Source organism: Parasteatoda tepidariorum, chromosome 3, assembly GCF_982258835.1.
Source record: "Parasteatoda tepidariorum strain Cologne lab strain chromosome 3, Ptep-v5.0, whole genome shotgun sequence".
In the NCBI taxonomy this organism is placed as follows: Eukaryota; Metazoa; Arthropoda; class Arachnida; order Araneae; family Theridiidae; genus Parasteatoda; species Parasteatoda tepidariorum.
Genome location: NC_141757.1, coordinates 92,206,074 through 92,229,591, shown reverse-complemented (window position 1 = coordinate 92,229,591; position 23,518 = coordinate 92,206,074). Strand labels below are relative to the sequence as shown.

Genomic DNA, 23,518 nt, shown 5'->3' with positions numbered 1-23,518 from the left:
ACTTTATTTGGGTAACCATTGTTTTTTTTTTATCAAATTTTGTCTATTTGTTTTTTGGATAACTAAACATTACTACATAATCTTTTAATTCTACACATTTGATTAAAAATGGTATTAAAATAGATATTTTTAAGAACATTAGAATTCCAAATAATTTATTTGCCTTAAAATAAAAATAATTTCTTTTATAAAATAGACCAACAAAGCAGATATTTTCTCCTTTTATAATACTCAAATCCAAAAAATTAAAGCTATCATTATGATTACGAAGCGAGGTTAATTCCTAGGGGTAAATATTATTAAATAAAAGAGTATATTCATGAAAATTGAAGATAATTAAATCATCAATAAATCTAAAAACAAATTTAATATTAAGAGTACAATTTCTTTTTTTTAGTGCAAACAAAAAATTAGCTAAGAGAGATGAAACGTTAGGTCCTTCCGGTATTCCATCAACTAGGAAAAAAAAATATCTTTTCCATTTTAAAGATAATTATTGAAAAGACAAAAATTAATTGGAATTTCCCAATAATCAAAATCGCAATTAAAGATTTTTTCAAAACATAGTAATAATTCAAAAGAACATCTTTTAGTTTAGAAAGGGGAATGCTATTGAAAAGATCTTGGAAATCATAAGTGGCAATAGAATTAATTTTATTATGTTTAATAAATTCTAAAATCGGTGGATTATTAGTGATAATCCAAGAAAAATCCTCTTTAATAATATTGTTGATAATTTTATTTAAGTAGTTAAAGAAAAAGGTGCCAAGTTTAATTAGGAAAGTATTAGACCCACATGTGACTGTTCTGAAATTTATTGTAATTTTATGAAATTTAGGACTGATATTTAAGTAAAGAAATTTCATATTGTTAGTTTCAATTTTTAACCTCTTATATAAAGCTAAAAAAAATTTAATGACAATATTATAATTTAAATTACGAAGTTTAAAATTTTTACTATTTTTTAACTCCGTATTTAAAAGTGCTACATAAAATTTTTTACAGAAGATTGCATAATTATTGTTAGCTTAATTGATATATATAATTAACTAATTAAATATATTTATCCTACAATGTTTTGATAAGTTGTTATTGCCAAAATTAAGAAGAAAAAATAATAATAAATAACATAAGAAAATTCGAAAGAAAGTCTTCCATCCTAACTCATTTTAAAGAAAGAGAATGAAATAAAAACTGTTTTCAACCACAACAGAAGACCCCAAGGCTATTTAACCCCTCAACTATTCAAAGAAAGTAAAGAGGCTTTTCTCCTAACCCCCCAAAAGATCTCCCCACTAGAACTTTTACTCGTATTGGTAAATGAAGGGAGGACAGATGGGAGGCGTGGTTTAGGCTCTTTTCCCAATTTTTTTAAGAATTTTTTCATCTTTCTTTCCTAATAACACATTTCATAATTGAAGAAAATAATTACTAGTTATTTCTTCTGGTAGCTTGAAATGTATAGTTCGAGTAAGTGAACTCAAAAATAAGGATTTACTAAATGAATTTTGATAAAAAACGGATTTCAAGAAGATGTCTCTATTACCGATATTTAAACTCCATTAATAATTTAAAATTTATGGTAAAACAAAAAGTGATTTCATAAGACCTTAGAGTAAACTATGAACTTTCAAATGCTGAAAGAATTTTTCCAAAATATCAAAATGCAAAAAAGTTATTAGCAAATGAAGCTCCCATAGAAAAAGCATTAGCAGCTGGCATTGAGAGGGTAGGTATTGCGTCCTCTTAAGAGGGCACTGCAACCTCTTTGTAGAGATGAGTTGGACTCACTTTTAGAAAACTGACCCTGAAGACTAAAACTGAGCCCCAGTATATTAATTTAATGTGTCAGATAAAGTCCAATATAAAGTCGAAATTGGAAGAAAAAAAAAGTTAATTAAAATATATTATTAAGATTAATTATTTGTGGATCAAGAGGCATGATATTAATTTTCTATGCTTACTCATTTTTGCTTATTTAACATTTAATAATTGAACAGAAAGGAAATTTGTACATTTGTTTAGCTATGAAGTAGTTTGAATTTTCATGAAATTTTATTGAGCTCAAGATTTCTTCAAGCTAATGAATACGAGCATATGTCGGGCCTACGCTCTTTGGCTAAACTCCTCTTATCTCTACTCATAGCTATCTATAAGCTGCACAGATTTTAAACAATACATTATTTGATACAGAATGATGTCACAAGTTTTAAATCAGGGAGAAAAGCAATTGAAAGTAATCCCAAAATAAGGACAAAAAAAGAAAGAAAAGTAAATTGGCTTACCCTTCAGGTGGATCCACTATGATTGCTCTGGGTTCATGCAAATTCTCAGTAATAAGAATTTTTCTTGATGTACCATTCAGTCTTGCCACCTCAATACGGTCAGTTCCCGTATCAGTCCAGTACATATTACGTGCAATCCAATCAATAGCAATTCCATCAGGATGATGAACTTCAGCTGAAACCAGGTCCTCACATCCTAATTAAAAATTAACAATGTTAATTTCTTGTTCAACAAAGCAACATGAGGTTCCTAATAAATTGTTTTAACTGCAAGTAAACTTGAAGTTAATATAGCATGTATTTATAAAAAATAACTGAAGAATAAATTTAAGCTTAATTATTCAGGACTATTAAATATGTGGCGCACAAACAACACATTTAATCAACGATTTTGCTAAACTTTGGAAACTACGGATTTCCATATTTCAAGCACACTTTTTACCAAAAGAAAGTTCCTATTTAAAATATGTATCTTCATTTCTTTATTATATTAGCAGTAATAATTATTCTATCTATTTATAAATGAACAAGAAGAATTATATTTGGAAGATCAAGGCTTTTACTCTCCAAGCATTGAGCCCCTGGGTAAAATTGTCATAGCTACGAACTAGTCTTCCATTGGCGGAATCTGGTTTCATAATGCAGGAATACTTGCAGTTAAGAGTTCGTAAAAAGCCGGGACTAACGCTCAGAAGGTTAATTAGGACTAATCAAATGCCTGTATGAATGAAAAGCAACAATGTAGTTTGATACACAGAATTATTCAAAATTTTCTCTTTAAGCTATCAATAATGAACAAAGAAAAATATTTTTTTCAATATATATTTAAAAGTTCAATTACAATTTTATTTACGCAAACCTGTTGAAACTATTTTTTTGCAGGCTGCAAATTTGCATAATAGGGCATGTGCAATAGCTAATTTTCTGCAAATTAATTTTAAATTAAAAAAAAAAAAAAAATTCGTACAAATGACATGTTAGAGCATGTAAATGAGATCACTGTTTAAATGCATGCAGTTATAAAATTTAAAGTAGTCTCAACTTTTATAAATCTGGAAATCCATCAAATTGCTATACCCTATACCTACTATATCACTAGAATATATAACATATTTACCCGTCCCATTTAGCTCTGCTCTTCTTATAACTCTTGCTTCATCATCAGTCCAGTATATTTTTTGCTCAACAGGATCATAATCAATAGCAATAGCGTGTTTAAGACCATCAATTTCTAAAACAACATCTGTATAATCAGGAGTATCTAAGGAAATCCTTCGCAAATCAGTCCTTTTAACAAGTAAAAGAAGCTCTTGCGGGCCTAAAATAAACAGGCAAAAATTTTTTTTTCAACTTAATTTCTAAAAAGAACCAGCAGACATTAATATAATTACATATGATATGCAATAATTAAAAAAGAATTTTGAAAGCTTACAAAGAAAAAAAAAGATGGACTAAAATATGATGAAAAAAGACATGAAAAACAACATTATTTAAAACTAAAAATAATAATACAATTTAATTATTTAGTATGATATTACACTAACCATGTAACAAAAAATACATAATTTAATATGTTCACAAATGTTTAAAAAAATATGACATTAAAGATAAAATTGCTAAATTTTAGATTTTCAATTAAAAAATCTGATATATTAATTTAAATGGTAGTAATAATATCATAAAATAAGAAGTAAAAAAAAAAAAGATTAACTAATACTGAACATGATACTATTATATTTCATTAAAAACATTTAAGAATTACAAACAGTCAAGTTTTATTTATAAAATCCCACACTTGTTTCAATGTCAGATTAGTGCACCAATGTCACACTAAAACATACATAAAGATTTACCATTAGATTTTTAAACCTTGTTTTAAATGAAATTTAATTTTTTTCACAAAGAATTGCTTTTGTAACTATTTCGTAACTTTAGAATACTATTATGAAGGAAAAAAAGGGTCAGTTAAAACAAAACATCAACAAAAACTTATAAAACCATACCATTTTTGCAAGACTTTCCATCAGAATTTAACCTCACCCCAGTTGGACAAGCACAGGAATAATAGGGTTCAATTGCAGATAGTAAACACAGGTGGGAGCATCCCCCATTGTTTTCATCACAAGGGGTTTGAGCTAAAAATTTAGAATGCAAGTCCTTAAATAAAAGCTTAGTTGCAAAATTACAGAAAAATAGAGAAAGTAAAAGAGAAAAAAAATGTACAAATGTATTCATATTAAATTTCAAAGTTGATTCACTAGTACAACCGAACCCCGTCATAGTAACTGTTTATAGACTCGGTAATATGTCAGCTATATACTGTCATTTAATAAATCTAAATTCCAGGAAAAATTATTTTTTAGCATATGAAAATATTGTGGGAAGTAGTTATGATAGTACCTATAAGTTTTAGTCATATAACTTATAAAGTTTTAACTGATTAATATTCATAGATAATGAATCGAATAGTAAAAAAAAAATAGTTAACTTTTATAATTTATGGAATAAATTAGGGATTTTTGACAAACTACAATTTGATTTTTTTATGTTGAGGTCACCAATTTCTATCAATAATTTGTAAAGAATGCAGTATTTTCTAGTCTTCAGATCAATGCCATTTCACTTTTGATATAAAAGTTGGCAAAAGCTTTTTGTTCTTGTTCAGTATAAGGGGGATAGAGTAAGAAGAGGAATGTGCTACTTGTTTGTCCTAGTTTAAAAAGCAAGTTTGTGAGAGATAAAGCAGCTTCATTATAGCGGTAGCGGTGTAGGACTATATATAAGACCACATTTATGTACAAAAATTATGAAAAACCAAAAAAAAGTTTATGAAAATGCTAAGCGTACAACATAGGCAAACTAAAAAAATTAAATCAAACAACTACACTGGTTATCATAAATTAAGGAAAAATCACAAAAATAGCGATAACTCTTTCAAAAGTAAGCCAAACCGTGCAAAATTTGCATATGTTGTCCACTAAGAGTAGCTGAGTAAAATTGCAATATGCAAATTAGTGGCGCTGCACTCGGCTTACGTCATCTGCCTGGAGCATAAAAGTCCAAGTTTGAGAGAAAGCACACAAATTTTACTGTGATTGCGACATTGAAAATCTGAGATAGCCAATTCGTAATAATGACCTCTAGGCATCATTTGCCTGAAGAACTACGATGGAGAGCCATCGGGAGACTAGAGGCAGGGCAGAGTCAATCAGAAGTGGCCAGATGGCTAAATGTGAGTCCATCTGTGGTTCATAGACTTTGGAGGCAATTTCAAACCACAGATTCGGCATCTAGGAGGTTCAGTCAAGGACGGCCAACTGTTACGACCAGTGCCGATGACCGATATTTGACATTAAGTGCACGCAGGAATAGAACCGCTACTCCGACACATCTTAGATCCTCTCTTGCTGCAGCCACCGGAAGGTTGGTGTCAACGTCAACTGTGCGCAGAAGGCTCCACGAAGGTGGTCTGTATGCGAGACGACCAGCCATTTGCGTGCCGCTCACATCACGCCATAGGAGAGACCGTTTGCAGTGGGCCCGACAACATGTCCACTGGACGTCAGATCAATGGAGGCCTGTTCTCTTTACGGATGAGTCCAGGTTTAGTCTAGAAAGTGACAGTAGACGTTATTTGATATGGAGAGAACCTGGGACCCGTTATCATCCATCAAACATCCGTGAAAGAGATGCATACGGAAGAGGCAGTGTCTGTGTTTGGGGAGGCATATCCTTAGGAGGGCGCACATACCTCCATGTCTTTCCAAGGGGAACCGTGAATGCTCAGGTTTATCGAGACAACATCCTTGATGCTTATGTGCGCCCATATGCCGGGGCAATTGGTGATTGCTTCCTGTTACAGGACGATAATGCAAGACCACACAGAGCTCGCATTGTTGATGATTATCTTCAACAGGAAACAATTACTCGCATGGAGTGGCCAGCTCGATCCCCGGACTTGAATCCTATCGAGCACGTTTGGGATGCTCTAGGGAGGCGTGTATCTGCCATCAATCCGCCCCCTCAGACCCTTGCCACGCTTGCAACTGCTTTACAAGAGCAATGGCTCTCACTTCCTATTGAACTGATAGACCGCATAATTGAAAGCATCACACATCGCTGTTTGTGCTGTATTGCTTCTAGAGGCAATCATATTCCATATTAAAGGTACTTTTTCTATTGCAAACCGATACTTCCAATTTGTTTATTTTATACATGTGCTAATTTCTATACTACTATTAATGTCTGATAATTTCTTTTTATGTTGTTTAATACCTTACTATGTGTTGTATATTGTGGGTAAGTTTCATAAAATTCCATGTGTAATTTCTTGAGTTATCGCGATTTTTGTGAATTTTCCTTAATTTATGATAACCAGTGTAGTTAAAAATCTAGACTTATAAAGTTGAAATTTATTCAAAGTTATATTTCTTTTCCAAGCTTTTAATTAAATCAATCACTCTATTTAAATATATGTACTAGATTAGTGAAAAGGTAAAATTAGTGTAATATTTAAAATACATTGGCTTAAAGCCATTACCTATAGGCTGTCTATCTTTATGATAAACTTGAAGACCCATAGGTGTAAAATATCCCCCAAAAGTTGTTCTCTTAACACACCCAGTTAAGATGCTACAAGAATGAACAGCTTTGGTTGACCAGTCAGTCCAATAAAGAGTATCACGATGGAGACTGATAGCATAAGGATGGGGAACTGCTTCTTTAGTGATTCTTTGCCTAAGATTACCATCAAAATCTGCACTTTCAATGGTTTTTATTTTTGCATCCGTCCAATAGATTCTAAAAATAAATAAAATAATAAGTATTTATAATTCATACATCAATTAAGAAAATTTTTCATAACAGAAAAAACTTAAATAAACTTCCTATTTAAACTTCAACGATTCCTTTTCCCCCTAAAAAATCTCATATGTTTAAATCAAAAATTCTAATATTTTTTTTTAAATGGAACATATAACAGTTCAATAAACTGATACTAAATTTAAAAACATATTCAAATATAATATTGTAACTGTGACTTGCCTTTTATTGTCATAATCAACAGCTAAACCGTTAGGCCAACATATAGACACACAGTTGTTTTCATCTTGCACTATAACTTTTCTTGTGAGTTGGTTACCATCCATGCTAGCCTTTTCAATTTTAGGTGTTTCTCCCCAGTCTGTCCAAAATATCCACCTGAAATTAATTTATATAAACATAAAATACTTCGAAAATAACTGTATACAAACAAATACAAGTCTTACAATAAAATTTCATTATGGAACAATCAAAACAATAAATCATCAGGGATGAGCGAACTTCAGCCTTTTTATCAAAAACTATGCTTCTCTAAAAGTTTCGATTTTTTAAAATAAATATTCCGCTTTTTTTGGAAATTCAGTCCGGTATCGAATTTGAAATTCAATATAGAGTTTCATATTCATGTGATTTAAAAGCCATATTTGTGTAATTAGAAAAAAAAATTGAATTAAATTTTCTACAACCTACATTATGCTTCTTTTCCTTGTAAAAGAAAAGAATGAAAAAAATCAGGTCTAAATGCGTAGTGGGGTAAAAAACTAATTCATGACCACAGTAAAATTTTCTAACTAGATAAAACTAAGTATAAGATAACCTTATTTGAACAAAAAATTTCCAAAAAGAAAAAGTTAAAGTAAGAAAATATAAAAATATACATAGTATAACACTATTTACCCATCCATAGGAACAAGAGCAATGGCTCTAGGCTGGTCAAGGTCCTTCCAAAATAAAACTTTTCGAAAGTTTCCATCAAGATTACTAAGTTCTATTCTATTTGTTTCAGAATCAGTCCAGTATAATTTTTTCCCAAGCCAATCCACAGCTAAGCCATCAGGTGAAATCAATCCTGTAGATATTATGCTTCGATCAGATTCAGGATCATTGATTTGTCTGCTTCTAATTTCCTCTAATCCGGCATCAGCCCAAAAAATAGTTCGATTTTCAAAGTAATAATCGATAAAATTCACATCATCTAAGTCTTTAATGAGTATGCGAGAGGAATTTTTTCTTCTTGTATCATAATCCAGTAATCTGATATCTTTTCGATTAGAGAAGAGTAGCTGGTTATATAAGCCTGAAAAGAAAAATAATAATTTTTTTTTTTTAAAAAATGGCTTTATGAGATAATATAGATAATGACACAAACATAAATAATAAAGTGATTTATAAAATAACATATAAATATAATACAAGTTAGACAGTAGATTTAATGAAACTCATTCAGCTTCCTGATTGGCAGAGTCTGTTGACTGTTTTGTTTTCAATATAAACAATTGCTTCAATCATCGCAATGAGTTTGACTTGTTGGTGTGCGAGGAAAAAAATCTCTGTCTTTAAAAGAATGTAGAAAGCAACTTCAAGATTGAAACAAATATTGGCTATTATGTTGGTTAACTGTCACCTTTACTAAACATAAAATAAAATCAGACATCTATTTCTATATTAAAAAAAAAAATCATTGGGGTATATTGCACCATGATAAATTTTTTTACAATATAATTAAAACCATTCATTTGCTAACATTAGTTTTTCAAGGTTAAAAACCATAAGTTACATTCTTGTAGAAAGCTAGTCCTGATATTTAATAATTATAGGTAGGTAGTTTAAATTTTTATATTTAAGTTAAAAATATTTCTATATGTAATTTTAAAACTCAAGAGCAAAATAGAATTTTGTTTAATCAGAGCAATTAAGATAAATTGAATCATGGATTATTTATCCATTATTTGGATTTCAGACAAAAATTCTTGAAGTCTGTGATGTCAATGTTGCTGTAATAAAAATTGTACTACAGTGGAACCCGCTTAAAAAGTTCCCTTTTAAGAAGTTTTCCCGCGTAAGAAGTTATTTTTTAAAAAAACCAATTACCATAATGTTAAATTTACTTTTATAAGAAGTTTTTTTCCCGTTTAAGAAGTTTCCACTCCTAATTTCAATTTTTTAAAATTTTATTTAAAATGTCTTATTTAGTTTTAACTTGCCCTTACAAACACATGTATGGGTACTGACCACTGACCTTCATCACTCCTTTGTTACAAAGAAAGGTGACTTATCAGGAACAGGTGTGAGCAAAGGAATGTGAACCTTTAGATGAACTATAAAACTGATAAGAATGTAGGGAATAGCTTTGTCATTGTGTCCACCTTAAATGAATAGCCTGGTGACTCACGAACTTCACTGCTGTCCACACCCATTCAATAACTGAAGAGAAAGATACATCTAAACATTTAGCAGCATTTCGTTGAAAATTTTCTTAGTGTAGGCGCTTATGTTATCTTAAAAATCATCATAAAAAGTTTGATTTTTGTGGAAAATGTCCTGTAAAGGCATTAAGCGTAAAGCTCTATCTATTGATGACAAAGTAAAAATTTTAAAAGCTGTTGACAGCTATCCTCAATTAACACGAGTTCAAATAGCAAAAAATTTAGATCTTCCTGTTACTACGTTAAATGGCATTATTGCTAAGAAAGACATCATCTTAAACTCTTCCTGTTCCGGTGCATCCCAGAAAGTAAAAAAAGTGAAGAAAGGAAAATACGAAAATATTGAAGAGAAACTGATGATATGGTTTAAACAAGCAAGATCCGCCAACATACCTGTTAACGGAACTCTTCTTAGAGGAAAAGCATTAGAGATTGCGGAGAAATTGAATGTTGATTTTACGCCTTCCAATGGATGGATTGATCGGATGAAAAAAAGAGCTGGTCTAGTTTATAAAACAATTAAAGGAGATTGTAACAGCGTTGATTTACAAGAAGCTGAAGAATGGAAAGCTAAATTACCTGAAATTATTTCAGGGTATCAACCAAAGAACATTTTTAACATGGATGAATGTGGACTGTTTTTCAATCTTTTACCAAATAAAACTTTTGCCTTTAAAGGTGAACCCTGTCATGGCGGAAAAAACATTAAAGAACGTTTGACAATTTTAGTTGGGGCCAGTATGAATGGTATAGAAAAATTACCAATTTTAGTTATCGGTAAATCGAAAAAACCAAGATGCTTTCGAAATGTTAAGTCACTGCCTTGTGATTATGACAGTAATCAAAAATCCTGGACGACAATTAAAATTTTTGAAACGTATTTCAAAAAATTAGACAGTAAGATGCGAAAAGAAAAACGAAACATCATAATCTTCGTAGACAACTGCGCTGCTCATTCCAAGGAGAATAAGTACACTAACATCAAGTTGCAGTTCTTACCACCAAATTCTACTTCTGTTCTACAACCAATGGATCAGGGAGTTATTAAGGTATTTAAGCAGCATTATAAAATGCGACTTGTGAAACGGAAGCTGGAAGGACTTGAAAATACTGGAGAGCTAAAAAAAGTCAATATGTTAGAAGCGATTGAGTTAATTGTATCAGCATGGGAATTAATAACACCATCTGCCATTGCTAACTGTTTTCGGAAAGCTGGATTCTCTGACGGAGATACAACTGAAGAATATCTGTTAGAAGCTGAATATGAAATATCAGATGAAGACGAAGAAACAAACGTAAATTTTGTTAATGATTGGAAGTCATTCAAAAATAAACTTAATTTCACAGCATCGTTTGAAGAATATGTATCCGTTGACGACGAAATTTTACCTTGTGATATGCTGACATTAGAGGATATTTGTGATGTTACAAATGATACAGAAGAATTCAGTGAAACTGAAGAAAATATTGCTAAACCACCTAGCTTTTCTGATGCCAGGAAAGGGCTGGATACTTTTAGGAAATTTATTTACACTGTTGAAAATGTACCCCCGGAAATGTTTAAATTTTTACAGCAGTTGGACAATTTTCACTTAAAGGTAGGTGAGAAAAGACAAAAACAAACCACTTTACACGATTTTTTCTCACAGAAATCTAGTCAATTATTGTAACAACGTATATTACATTGTATGAAACAAAAAATAAAGTAGGTTACTTTGTTTTTATTTATTAGCAATTTTTTTTCTAAATGAATATTAAAATTCAATATTTATTTCATTAGGCTGAGAATTTAATATAAGTTACACAATTTCAAATTTTTTAGTTTTTTATTAATGTGTTTTTAAGTTTCACCGTTTAATAAGTTTTCCCGTTTAATAAGTCGTTTCTTTCCACTCCCTTGAAAAACTTCTTAAACGGGTTCTACTGTATATGATGTGGGGCCATTGTTATTATAATTATGTCACCAAAACTTTAATTTGCAATACTCTAAAGAAAAATATTAAATTACATAGCTTTTCTAAAAAAAGCTGTAATCTAATACCTAATCAAAAAGATTACAAAATATGAATTTCAGTAAGAAAAAAACATAATTTAAAACCCTGTGGATGATAAAAAAATTTATTCATTGTTAAATTTATGTGTATACATTTTAATCATCTTATTTATATTTATTACTAAATTTTTCAAAATAGTTTGTTTTCATAGAAGTCGACTGAAAAAAATTTGTGATGAAAACAAAGCATTTGATAAAACGTGAAAACCTTTTGAGAAAAGAACTGCTAAAAGTTTTTACTTTTATAAGAAAAATTGAACTCAATGTTCTATCTTTGATTTGGAACAAACAGTTCCTAATTTTTTCACAAGCAACTGTAATTATAGATCGTAATGTGTAACTAGAAAGTAAAATGATAGGAGTTTCTATTTATTGTTTGGTCTGGCTTTAAATATAGAGTTATCTTAATTTACTTTACATAAAATCAGTAGTGTTCATCTGGATTGCTATTATAGAATATCTTTCCTTTTTAAAATTCTATTTAAACTTGAAATGGTCAAAACGCATTATTTTTTACCATAATCAAAAGATATTTTTGCAAATATAGTCTTTCTGTAATAATTTACTTAGTAAATATTAAAGGTTTTGAACGATATTATTAATCGATTCCAAGCAATATCATTCCGACACTTAAAAAAGTAAAAGAATACTAAGATGTCAGTAAAAATATTGTTGCTTGATAAAAAAAAAAAATCGGACAAATATTGCTAAAGAACACAAAAATTCAATTTAAGTGTTAGATGTTTTTTTGACAATGGCCTACAATGAATGAAAGCACTAGAGATAATAAATATGAATTAAATGACGTACCATAGCAATGTAGCAAAAGTAATGACAACAATAAGAACTTAAAAAATATTTCCATTATTCTGGAAGAAACATCTGGCGATTTTCCGCACAGATCCAGAAAAATTTAAAAATCATCATTTAATTGGTAATTAACAATGAACCGCTTGTATAAAACAACAAGCTAAGTCCATTTTAATTATTTACTAACGCGAAAACTAGTGATGCCAAAAACATGAAATAAATCTTAAACAATTACCATTAGTGACTGAGGTCGCAATGCAAAAATCATTGAGAAAAAATCTAATATTCTCCTTTTTTATCCTATCAAAGCAATTTTTTATTTATTTGGTTATAAATTTTAGAAAAAGAGTTCAAAATAATCAACCACAGTATTTAAATGTAAATAAATTATTTGAAAGATCTAAAGTTAGTTTTTGGCATCAGAGAATAGTTGAAAGGCGCAATTTTTTTTTGTTTTCGTTTGCGAAGTAGTGAATTAGAGAATAGAAAATTATTGTAAGTTTATTGATTTGATTATTCGCTACTCATCTTATAGTTAAAAATAAGCTTTTGACGTACATATTTGAAGGATATAATTGGACTAATATGAAATTTTCACGGAGTATAGTGATTAATAAAGTTCTGTAATTAATTGTAACTTTCCAACTCATTCACTGGATTTGTATCGTTTGACTTAAATATTTTTTGTTTATATATTTCCCTCGTAAACCTCATGAATCGTTTATAAATGGTAGAACTAATTAAGCTTTATAATTCTGTTCATAGTTAATCCCAACACAGAGGAAGGAATATTGTTTAAGTTTTTAGAGAATGGAATTGCTAGCGAACAATTTTATTTAATGTAGATACCCTTAGTTTAATGAAGTAATTAAGATATGAGTTTAAAAAAATTTTCAGTGAGAAAACTATCTTGAGACTTTGTGATTTTTTTCTCTAATTTTACATAATATATTCTTATTAATCTATAGCTAATCTGTCTCTTTAAGGAAACATTAAATATTTATTTAATTATAGATTTAAAATTATTTTTAATGCAATGATTTTATGGCGTCAGTGGGATTTAAGTGATTTAAATGTCATTTATCTTTTTTTTCTTCTTTAGTACCGAAAACTCTGAACTTTGTTTATCTAATTATTGTAAGTTCACTACGTTCTAAGAATCTTTTTTGCACAATAAAATACATTGTGTGTTTCTAGTCCTAAGTCTAATTTCTGGCTAATTTTAATCAATAAAAACTCATCATAAACCTCTGTGATTAATTGTTTAACAGTAAATAAAAATTATTTTAGGTGTGTGTTATGTTACAGTCAACTGCAAATTTGCTAGGTAGCACATCTTCTGTTTGGAACAGCCAGTATCTCCAAAAAATCTTGAGAATCCCTGAAGATCAATTGAAAATTTTAAACAACATTCCTGGTAAGATTTAACTTTGCTTGCTATTAGCTGAAATTATCTGAAATCAAAATTTTTAGAATTTGTAGATTGCTAATTTCTAATATTTTATTTAGCTGAATAAAATATTAAGACAAATGGACCAAAAATAAGTGGTTATGAATACTATTGGATAGAAATTATTTATAGAATCGAATTTTTTAATATCTTATCATTAAGTGACAAAAATCGTAAAACACAGAATTTATGTGTCTTTATAATACTGAAAGAAAACACAAATAATTAAGATCAAAAGGATAAAACTTCTTTGAAAAAAAAACGTGCTAAGAAGCAGCAGAAATTTCAGAAAAAAGTATCAATACAAAACAAATGAAATAAAATAAAAATATGACCACCGAAGCCGACGTCTTCAGGGGGTACCGGCCCCGGTAGCCATTAAAAACAAAACCATTTCTATTTGAGGGAGAAGCAAAAGCTTAAAATATCTCCCTCAGTACCCCGATGGTTTTGTATAGAGGTCCAGGAAAAACAAGATACATTCAAAAGAATAAACAAATTACAAAAGAAAATCAATAAAAATCATCAGAAAATTAAAAACTCACAGTCACAGGTCAAGAATCAACTTCAAAAGCAAGTGGAGGAAAAGAAAACACTAAAAACTGAAAAACAACGCCCCCTATAATAATGCGCAGTAGAAGTTTAAAAATGAAATGAAAAAGGTCAGGAGAAGGAGATACGTAGATAAATTAATAGAATGCTTAACTGGGGCTGCTCAGTTAAGACTAGAATTGCGCCCTGTTAAAAGAAAAAATATATAAAAACTTAAAAACCATCAATCATTTTTTTAATTAAAAAATTAACATTACAAAAATTAAAAGGAAAATCATTTTTACTCAAATTATTTAAAAAATTATCCACAGCTTCCCGAAAACTTTCAACATTATTACAAATTTTCTTGATCCTAACTAATTGCGAAAAAACAAGATTTTTGAATATTTTACTACACAAATTAGTTTTAAAGTTGCAGAAAAAAATAACATTAAAATTAAAGGCTTTTCTTTTATCAAACACACCAATTTTAATAAAATTGTTAACAATATCAATTTTAAAATCTAAATGTTCAATATTAAAGCAATTTTCATTAGTTTTTTTCAGGACCAAATCACCAGGATAAATAGTATAAATAAAATTATAATCGTCACAATTAAACAAAATCAAATCATCAATGTATCGGAAAGCATTAAGCACTTCATGTTCAAGAAATTTAGCCTCGAAAAAGTGCAAAAAAATGTTGGCAAAAGCCCCAGAAAAGGAATTACCTTGTGGAATTCCAATAATTTGTTTATAAAAATCTAAACCATTAAAAAGAACATTCTCAAAAAGATTAAACTTGCATAAATCTAACCAGTTAAACCTATCAATTTTTTCATCAAATAAATACTTGTCATAAATACCTTCACAAATCTCAATAATTTTTTCATGTGGTATGCTGGTATACAAATTTTCAAAATCAAAAGTGTTAATGCTGGAAATATCATTACTTTTAATAAAATCCAAAACTTCAACATTACTTTCAATAATAATATTTTTCTCTTTTTTAATTTTAAGCAAAATAATTTTTAAAAAACAAAAAAACCTTTTACTAATATCAGAATTATAACTATTAGTACCACATGCTATAAACCTAAATTTAATCGGATTTTTATGAAATTTAACTATTGGAAATAAATATGGAAATGTAATCCTATTTAATTTTAATTTTTTACTAAATGCAATAATTCTTTTTTCAAAAACTTTTTTATCTTCTTTTAACTTTAAATAGGTATTATTTGCATTATATTCCCCAATAATCAATTTTTTAAAAAAATATTTACACATAATACAGAAATTATTTGAAGCTTTTTCTACAACAGTAACAATGAATTTATCCTTAAGATTTTTAATTTTTCTAGATAAATCATAATCAATAAAAGTACCTTTAGGAAATGAACTAAAACTGGTATTAAATAAATTAAATCTAACCCTTTCAATAATTTTAGCTTTCCACTCAGAAAAACCTTCAACAGGCCAATGATATTTTCTGGAAATTTTTGCAATAAAAAAATCTAGATCTTTTTTAATGGATAAAATAAAATCTTCTTTTTTCATCCTAAATCTGGTTCTAAATTTTGAACCCTTACTTAAAATGCTAATTAGATCCTGATCACCCACAATTTCCAAATTTCCGGTAATAACATGTCCATAATCATTATCAATAAATTTTGAAAAACCCTCCTCATTACAATAACAATCAGATTTAGAAATACAATTAAGATTTCGACTTAAAAAATTATAATTACACACCTTTTTCCTAAGTGTAGAAGAATATTTAAAAGCAGCAGTAACCCTAATTTGTTCTAAAGGAAAGAAATCAGAAAGACCATGAATAATCTGTGGTAACTTAGCATTTTCAAAATTCTTATCATGAAAATTAATCGTACAAAAAACCTTTTCGACTTTAGAAACATTATTAAAAAGCAAATCAGTTTTATTGACACCAATTTTTGATTTAATTAAATCCAAAACTATAAATTTAACAAGTTCAGTATCAAATTTAATTTTAGAACCATATTTAATAAGGAAATTTTTTAAAACTTTATTTTTAAAACCAAAAATATATTTCCTAATAGTGAAAATATTATTCAAATTAACAGGTAAGTTACAAAAATTCGAAAACTCATCAAACTCAATAAATTTACCCTTACCTTTTCCACCTCCCCAATCCTTTTCCTTGCAATGTTTGGCTAATGTGTAACAAATCAGAAAATTCCATTTTGTTTGTCTGTCATTCACGCCGCTCGAATAGTTCATTGTAGAATGTTCTTATGTCGACAGTGACCTTCCTCATGCTTCAAACTATCTGTATGCAGAGTTTCATTGATTTCAATTGGATGGTTTAGGAGGAGTCTATGAAGGGCACACAGAGAAAGACATTCATTTTTATAATGGATCATCACAATCATTTTCATTACATTATGAAATTAAGAATGTAAAAGGATTTTCTTTTTTCTGATACTGTTTCAATAGCTTTAAGTGATGGATCTACATTCATATCACTACTAAGCTTGGGATTATAACTAGAATCTTCAATATATATATATACAGTGAAACCTCCGTTAAGCGGACATTCATGGGACCAAAAAATTTGTCCGTTTATGGGAAGGGTACCCTAATAACGAAATTTAACACCGTAAATTGTTTTTAGAGTATTCTCAAAGATGTAGAAATAATTGAATAATATCTACAAGGATACTGTAAATATCTACAAGAATATTTATTTAAACAATAAGAAAGATAAAAAAGAATTTATAAAGAAGTTTGATATAAATATATAATTCTGTATGTAGCTACAGATAAATAAATATAATTTTCCTATTAGCATAGATACTCAAGTTAGAGATATGATACCAAATAGGAGCATACTGTCCTCAATCCGTTTCAATTATTAGGTTCACATCCCCTTACACCTTCTTATCATTTGATAGGGAACATGGTTAATACCTTCTTGGAAAATAAACCTCCCATAATTCACAGAAAAAAAAAGTAATGCATACCTGTAAGTCATGAGGACCTATGGAGATGATTATTCACAATTGATCAGCTATCAAGTGTCTGAATAAATGTTTCATTTATATAAACACCTCAAAGATTATACTTCTGTTCTCTTTTTTTTTACCCCAGTTGTGTTAAATACAGTCTTCAAATTGATAAGAAAATTAAAGAAATTTTCAATGGGGAAGAAGCATTGAGAGAAGTCATTTCAACTTAGGGGTCTCATAACCTGTGTGGTCCAGATGAAAAGATCAAAGATGCCGATGTCAGAATTATTTCAGGAGTGCAGTACCATTTTCTCTCCCTTCTTTACAAAGATAAGGCAAGGTGACAGGAGAAAGATTGATTTTTCGGTGGTGAAATAGCTTAACAATATTTTTAGTTATGGATAAGGCAAAAAGTCTTATTTACATGCTTTAAAAAATGGTGAAAAGTTGAATTTTTTTAGCTTGCAATTTATTTAGAAAAAGTAGTGTCCGGTTTGTAGAGATAAAAAACAATGTTTCAGGACCAAAATGACTATCCGCGTCCAGTTACGGGAGTGTCCGCTTTGCGGAGAATGTACGTAATGGTTTATTCATAGAAGATTCCCGGGGAATTAAAAATATGTCCGTATTGAGAGGCGTCCGTTTTGCAGGAGTGTCCATAACAGGAGGTTTCACTGTATATATATATATAGGAGGTTTAGTTTTTGGGTTGATGCTTATTGTGTTCAAAACTCTTTAGCAACAGTATTGGGAGAAATAAGATAAATTTTTCGTTATTAAAAGATTGCTATTTGTTCTATTTGACCACATGAAGTTGTTCAAACAGGTTTTTTACTTTGTTGGAGGTTCCGGCTCTAATTTAATATCTCCATCTCATAGTTAGTTTATGCTTAAACAGGGTTGCCACTCTACAGGGAGAACAGGAAAAACCTGGAAAATGCCGGGAATTTAAAAATCATCTAAAAGACTGGGAATTTTGATTTTTTTTTCTTTACAAATTATTATTACAAATTATTTAGTTTCTTATTTTCGACTTTTAAAAAATGGTGACCACTCAAAGCTTTATCTATGGGATATATAACCATGATATTTCAGCTATACTAAACTATTTCATTTACTATATCATTATTTAAGTATGTTCAACTTTTTTCCAGCAATTAAAACTAATAAATATAGTTAGCCTAATATAGCTCACACAAGAGCACAGTAATTGTTGTTTCCTCTTAATGTATTGTGTATACTATGTACTGGGAATTCCAGATTTGAGTGGCAACCCTGTTAAAGAACTTATTATGTAGTGTTGTAGATTTAGCATTAGATCATTTCAAACTTAAGACTTTAGCAACACAGAAAAGAAAATCTTAAAAGCCTACACGTCTAAGATATATCTAATCTCAAAAAACCACAGAAAGAAAGTAAGTATTAATTCATAGTCAGCTTGTGACATGCTTGCATGAAAATTTGAAATTAAGCTATTTCCTTAGAAAATGATTGTATTCATAATTGAAACACTTTTTTAAAACAGTGGATTAAATTGCTACATTTAACAAATCTATTTAAATTATTTACACCCTGAAGAATAATAAAATTTTTAAGTGGTGTTTTCTTCTCTTTTTTTAAATTTCTGTTCATTTCTAGGAAAACAATATCTTTAACTACAATATTAATAAAGATGTATAACTAATCTAAAATATATTTTAATGTACATAATGTAAATCAAATTTTTAAGCATCACTGTTTTTACTTTGTGTTCTTGTTTAATTTTTCAAATTCCTTACTACCTATTTAATGCTGATTGCTATTTAAGTTTGTATTAAAGTATTTTCATTATCAATTTTAGGGTGGACATCCAAGGTAGAGTCAGCCCAAAATAGTCAATCTTTAAACACTGTATCAAATAAAGATAAAGAAAATCAACAGACTTCATCAATAAGTGTAGAGCCAGCAAGTACTCTTAGTCAGAAAGCTCTTGCAGTTGATCTTAACAAAAGTGAAAAAAATTCGGAGGATACCAACAGAAAAGATAGATTTCCCTTACGAAAGAGTTCATCTCTTGATTCTGTTAGTATCCATAAAATTAACCCCTCTCTTCGGATATTAAAACGTTCATCTTCTGCTTCAGATATAGAAGAAAAGGCTGCAGCAGTTCAGATCTCTTCTTTCGATACACATAATTCTTGTTTTGGGAATAAAGCAATTTTAACTAAAAAATCCTCATTATCAAAAATAGAAGAAGTTAAAGAAATGCCTGTTGATATGGATCATCGTTCTTCTGAGAAGTCTCAGTTCTCTAGCAGTGGGGTTCAATGTCAAATGAGTCAAGATCTAAATTTAGAGTTGGATGTTTTTCAAACAAATGCTGCTTTGTCTATACCTTCCTCTAATTTTTCTAAGGAAAAAGAATCAAGAAAGATTTGGAATGAATTTTCTCCTACAAGGAAAAGTAAAAATGATTGTTTTGACAATGCAGGTCTTTCTAGAGAAATCCTAACAGTAAAATCTAAAGTTGATGCAGATGAAAGTTATCTTTCTCAACCAGTTCCGTGTGCTCAGCCCATTCCTGAAAGTTTACACCTTGAAAAGGAACTTGTTTCTGACCAAAAAGAATGTGCACCTGCACAGAACAAGAATTTTAGCTCTTTTTCTAGAAATGTACCAAGTCCATCAGACAAAGCTAGCTCCAATCTTTCCGGAAAACGAAAACGTAAATCAAGGTCAGAGAAATCAAAGAAACACAAAGGCATAAATGCGGAACATGTTAAAATAGAGTACTCATTGGAACAGATTAAGAATATGATTGAACTTGTGAAGGTTTTGCATAAGTATTGAGCTTAGCATATATATTAATATATATCGTTTGAAAGTAGACAAAAGTTTCTCTTACTGATTTATTGCAAACTTATTATTTTTTTTAAAATGACTGCAATATATTTTCAAAACCTTCCTTAGTGTGAGATTCTAATGAAAGCAACATTATTCTTTTTGTTATTGCACATTTTTTTAATAAAAACTTATTAGTCTCTTAAACAGCAGAATTTTAATTAAGTTGTGTTATCTAAGTTTTCCTTTAGACTATTGTGGCATTATATTAAGCAGGTTTTTCTTTTTACGTATCTATTGAGTCATTAGTGAGTCTCTTTAAAAAAAAAAAAAAAAAGGGATAATATTGATCCACATTAATTTTGTTAGTTTTTTTCCCTCCCTTTTCTAAACATCTAGCCGAGATTTATTTAAGAAAATTTAAAGATTGGGCATAAATCTTTTATATAAATACTATTGCTGTATCATAACTATGAAAATATTTAAAATGTTTCAGCTACAAATTTTTAGAAAATGTTTAAATTTTCTTTCTAAGAAATGATTTGTAATTTCAAACATCAAACATGAATGTAAAAAATTAATAAAAACCTAAAGAAATGTATCTGTCTCTCTTTTGTCATCGAAATATTGTTTTATTTCAGTTGGTACATATAAGCAATTACTGGTATTAATAAAATATTACTGCAAAATATTAAAATGATATAAACACACTTCAATTGTCATTTTATACTTTTATGGCTCTACAACCAGTTACAGACTAAGGCTATGTGGACAAACCCAGATTAATGACATTAAATAACTAATTTTCTTATATATATAATTTCATTAGGATTAAAGTGTTTACAATTTTATGATTGACTTGTATTTAAATGTGATTATTTAAAATACAATTGGATATTCATGACATATTTATTCGGATGCCTTTATTATTTCTCCCATCTGATTTTAGAATTTCATGGTTGATAGTTGTCTGAACTTAAAATATTTGTCCTGATTTTACACATTCCGTCAAAATATTACTGTTTTTTTGTTTTGTTCAGAATATACCATTTTGAGGTAGCTTCAATTTTAAAAGAATTGCTTGGATTATTTTAAAAATTTCTTTTATTGTAAAAATAAATCAAACTAGATTCAAAAAGTGAAATCTGAAACATGTTTAAAATGAAAAGGAGTTCTGTGAAAAACAGAAATCTTTCTCTTTTTTTCTTCTCAGAATGAATTATTGCTGCAACAGTATTGGAACAAAATATTATTTAATCCCCCCCTTTTTACAGGTTTGTTTTCTACCTGACTCATTTAACATCTCTTTCGATCATAAGTCTAGTAAATTGTCCATCAAAATGAAAATAATTATGTTTCGTTTAAAGTTACTTTGATTTATCTTTGTACTGAGGATTTCTATTTCCAAAGTTAAAAAAATTCGAAGTTCCATTGTTTCTCACCAAATGTACACACAAAATTGTATAGTTTCTTTTAAAAATCATTTCTGATCACTTGTTCTAATCTTAATAATTTTTATTTAAGAACGTTTAGCACTCATGTTTTTTCTTTTTATGTTGTAGAGAAAACAAAAATATCAAAGTGGATTACACTATTAGTCCCGACCTTGCGTTTCTCCGTTTTAAAAATAGTCTAAAACGTATTGCACAAAAATTTCTTTATTTTGAACCACTCAGAAATCTGGAAACCAACCACTTAACTGATTAAATAACAATGTACATTTTAATTTAGAACTTAATCCACTACAATAATTAACAACTTTCTGTCAATAGATATTTCATTTATTAAGGGCATTTTAATTTATTTTCGAATTTTGCTCAACTTCAAGATTGTTATAAAATAATTTTAAAACTTGCAAGTTGTTGATCTTTTATGTTCATTAATACTGAATTTTTTTTTTGAATTTAAAAATATTTATATGAAATATTTTTTTCACTGAAATAGTTGCATTAATTCACTAGAATTAAATTTAGAATTATGTTAAAAAATAATGTGCTGATAATTTTTTTTATGCATTTGCTAATTCAACTGTACATTGCATGAGTTTATCAAATTTTTAATAAATGTGCAATTTTTTTTTGGATACATTTGTTGTAAAAAGACATGATGGGTAAAATTTGATTCAAACTATGTTAGAGGAAATATGGAAACTGACAAAAATTTCAAGTTAATCCCTTTCATTTCTGAACTGTTTCATGTATGACAAAACCAAAGATATGTGGCAATTAGAGTTAATCTACGTTGAAAATCCTCATATGTTAATGCCTTATTTTAAAATAAATAATTACACTAGAAAGTATAAGAAATAGAAGTTTATTTAAAGTAAACACAATATTTGTATAACAACATTTTATAAAATATATCAGTTTATCAATAAAATGAAAAGTATGACATAAAAGTATGCTGCACTCTTTGGTAAAAGAAAAATGACATTATATAAGTAGAAAAATGGAAAATGTAAGCTATATACAATGCTAAAAAAAATTGTCAAAAATATATAATAAAATAGTTCTTTTAGAACATTCATCTGCACCTTTTTAATTTTTTTCTACAGAAAAATCATTTATTCACCATTGTAAATAGCAGTGTCATCTGTAGAATAACAGGAATTTAAGTCGTTTATATGCTCTCTGAATATTGGATTTTTTTTTGTAAAGTATTCAATAAAGAGACATTTTGAACAATCCAGTTCATACTTTTAACACTATATAATTATTCAAGTGGTAAAAATTTTATATTTTAATAGTTAAAATACTTCTGTGAGAAAAAAACAAATTATAACAGTGCATATTGAAAATTGTAACAAATAATAATAGGGACCAACAGTTTTAGAAACTTACAAAGTATTCTTACCAGTCTACCTAGAACACACTAATAACTAAAGCCCGGAATTTCAGGCAATAAAAAATGCAAAAATAGGCAGGCAAAAAAGCATTTAAAAAGCTTGAAATAGGCACTTAAAATTGGAGCAAAATGTTAGTTGGTAATGCCTAAAAGCCCATATAGGTATCCAAGGTATAAAAAAAGTTGCTAGAAGTATCCGGTATACCTATATATTCATTTTACTCGACTGTCGTAGCAATAGTACAAAAGAAGTGGACATAATTGCACAAAAAAAAAACCTTCAACTGCGTAAGTGTGAAATAAAAATTGAAAACTCATACTTACAATAATATTGTATGCAAATTTATTCTGATGATTGGTTGTTGTTGCACATCACAACTAGATGCTTTTTCGAATTTTCAAAAGATAAATTTTGTCTCCTGTCAGTCAATATGGTTTTAAGCAAAGAGAAGGATCTTTCTACTTCGACAGAGGTTATGGGCGCGTAC

General features: G+C 28.9%; 2 protein-coding genes across 8 annotated transcripts in view; one reads left to right on the top strand and one right to left on the bottom strand.

Moving 5' to 3' along the window:
- arr (low-density lipoprotein receptor-related protein 6) overlaps positions 1–12,600 on the bottom strand; it is a 110,611-nt gene extending 98,011 nt beyond the window's left edge. Inside the window, exons 1-7 of the mRNA XM_087160171.1 lie at positions 12,396–12,600; positions 8,004–8,403; positions 7,329–7,484; positions 6,826–7,085; positions 4,289–4,420; positions 3,403–3,603; positions 2,286–2,481 (exon numbers count right to left, since the gene is read on the bottom strand). Coding sequence (XP_087016297.1) covers positions 2,286–2,481; positions 3,403–3,603; positions 4,289–4,420; positions 6,826–7,085; positions 7,329–7,484; positions 8,004–8,403; positions 12,396–12,450 — 1,400 coding nt within the window. The 5' untranslated portion in view covers positions 12,451–12,600. The remainder of the gene's footprint in view (positions 1–2,285; positions 2,482–3,402; positions 3,604–4,288; positions 4,421–6,825; positions 7,086–7,328; positions 7,485–8,003; positions 8,404–12,395) is intronic.
- Positions 12,601–12,695: 95 nt separating this feature from the next.
- LOC107438349 (uncharacterized) lies at positions 12,696–20,787 on the top strand. 7 transcript variants are annotated; one of them, XM_087159784.1, is made up of 3 exons: positions 12,696–12,890; positions 13,686–13,812; positions 19,207–20,787. In XM_087159784.1, the coding sequence occupies exons 2-3, from the start codon at positions 13,695–13,697 to the stop codon at positions 20,193–20,195; spliced, it is 1,107 nt and encodes a 368-aa protein (XP_087015910.1). In that variant the 5' UTR covers positions 12,696–12,890; positions 13,686–13,694; the 3' UTR covers positions 20,196–20,787. The 7 variants fall into 7 exon arrangements, with proteins under 7 accessions (XP_087015910.1, XP_087015907.1, XP_087015913.1 ...); XM_087159781.1 differs by having other exon boundaries at positions 12,881–13,013; XM_087159787.1 differs by lacking the exon at positions 12,696–12,890 and adding an exon at positions 13,004–13,236.
- Positions 20,788–23,518: the final 2,731 nt, after the last annotated feature.

What these genes read in the sequence shown, in the direction of transcription:
- LOC107438349 (XM_087159781.1), top strand. Translation starts at nt 12,981, where the DNA reads ATGAAATTTTCACGGAGTATAGTGATTAATAAA. An exon ending in GGAGTATAGTGATTAATAAA is followed by an intron (nt 13,014 to 13,685) that starts GTTCTGTAATTA and finishes AAATTATTTTAG; the next exon opens with GTGTGTGTTATGTTACAGTC. An exon ending in AATTTTAAACAACATTCCTG is followed by an intron (nt 13,813 to 19,206) that starts GTAAGATTTAAC and finishes TATCAATTTTAG; the next exon opens with GGTGGACATCCAAGGTAGAG.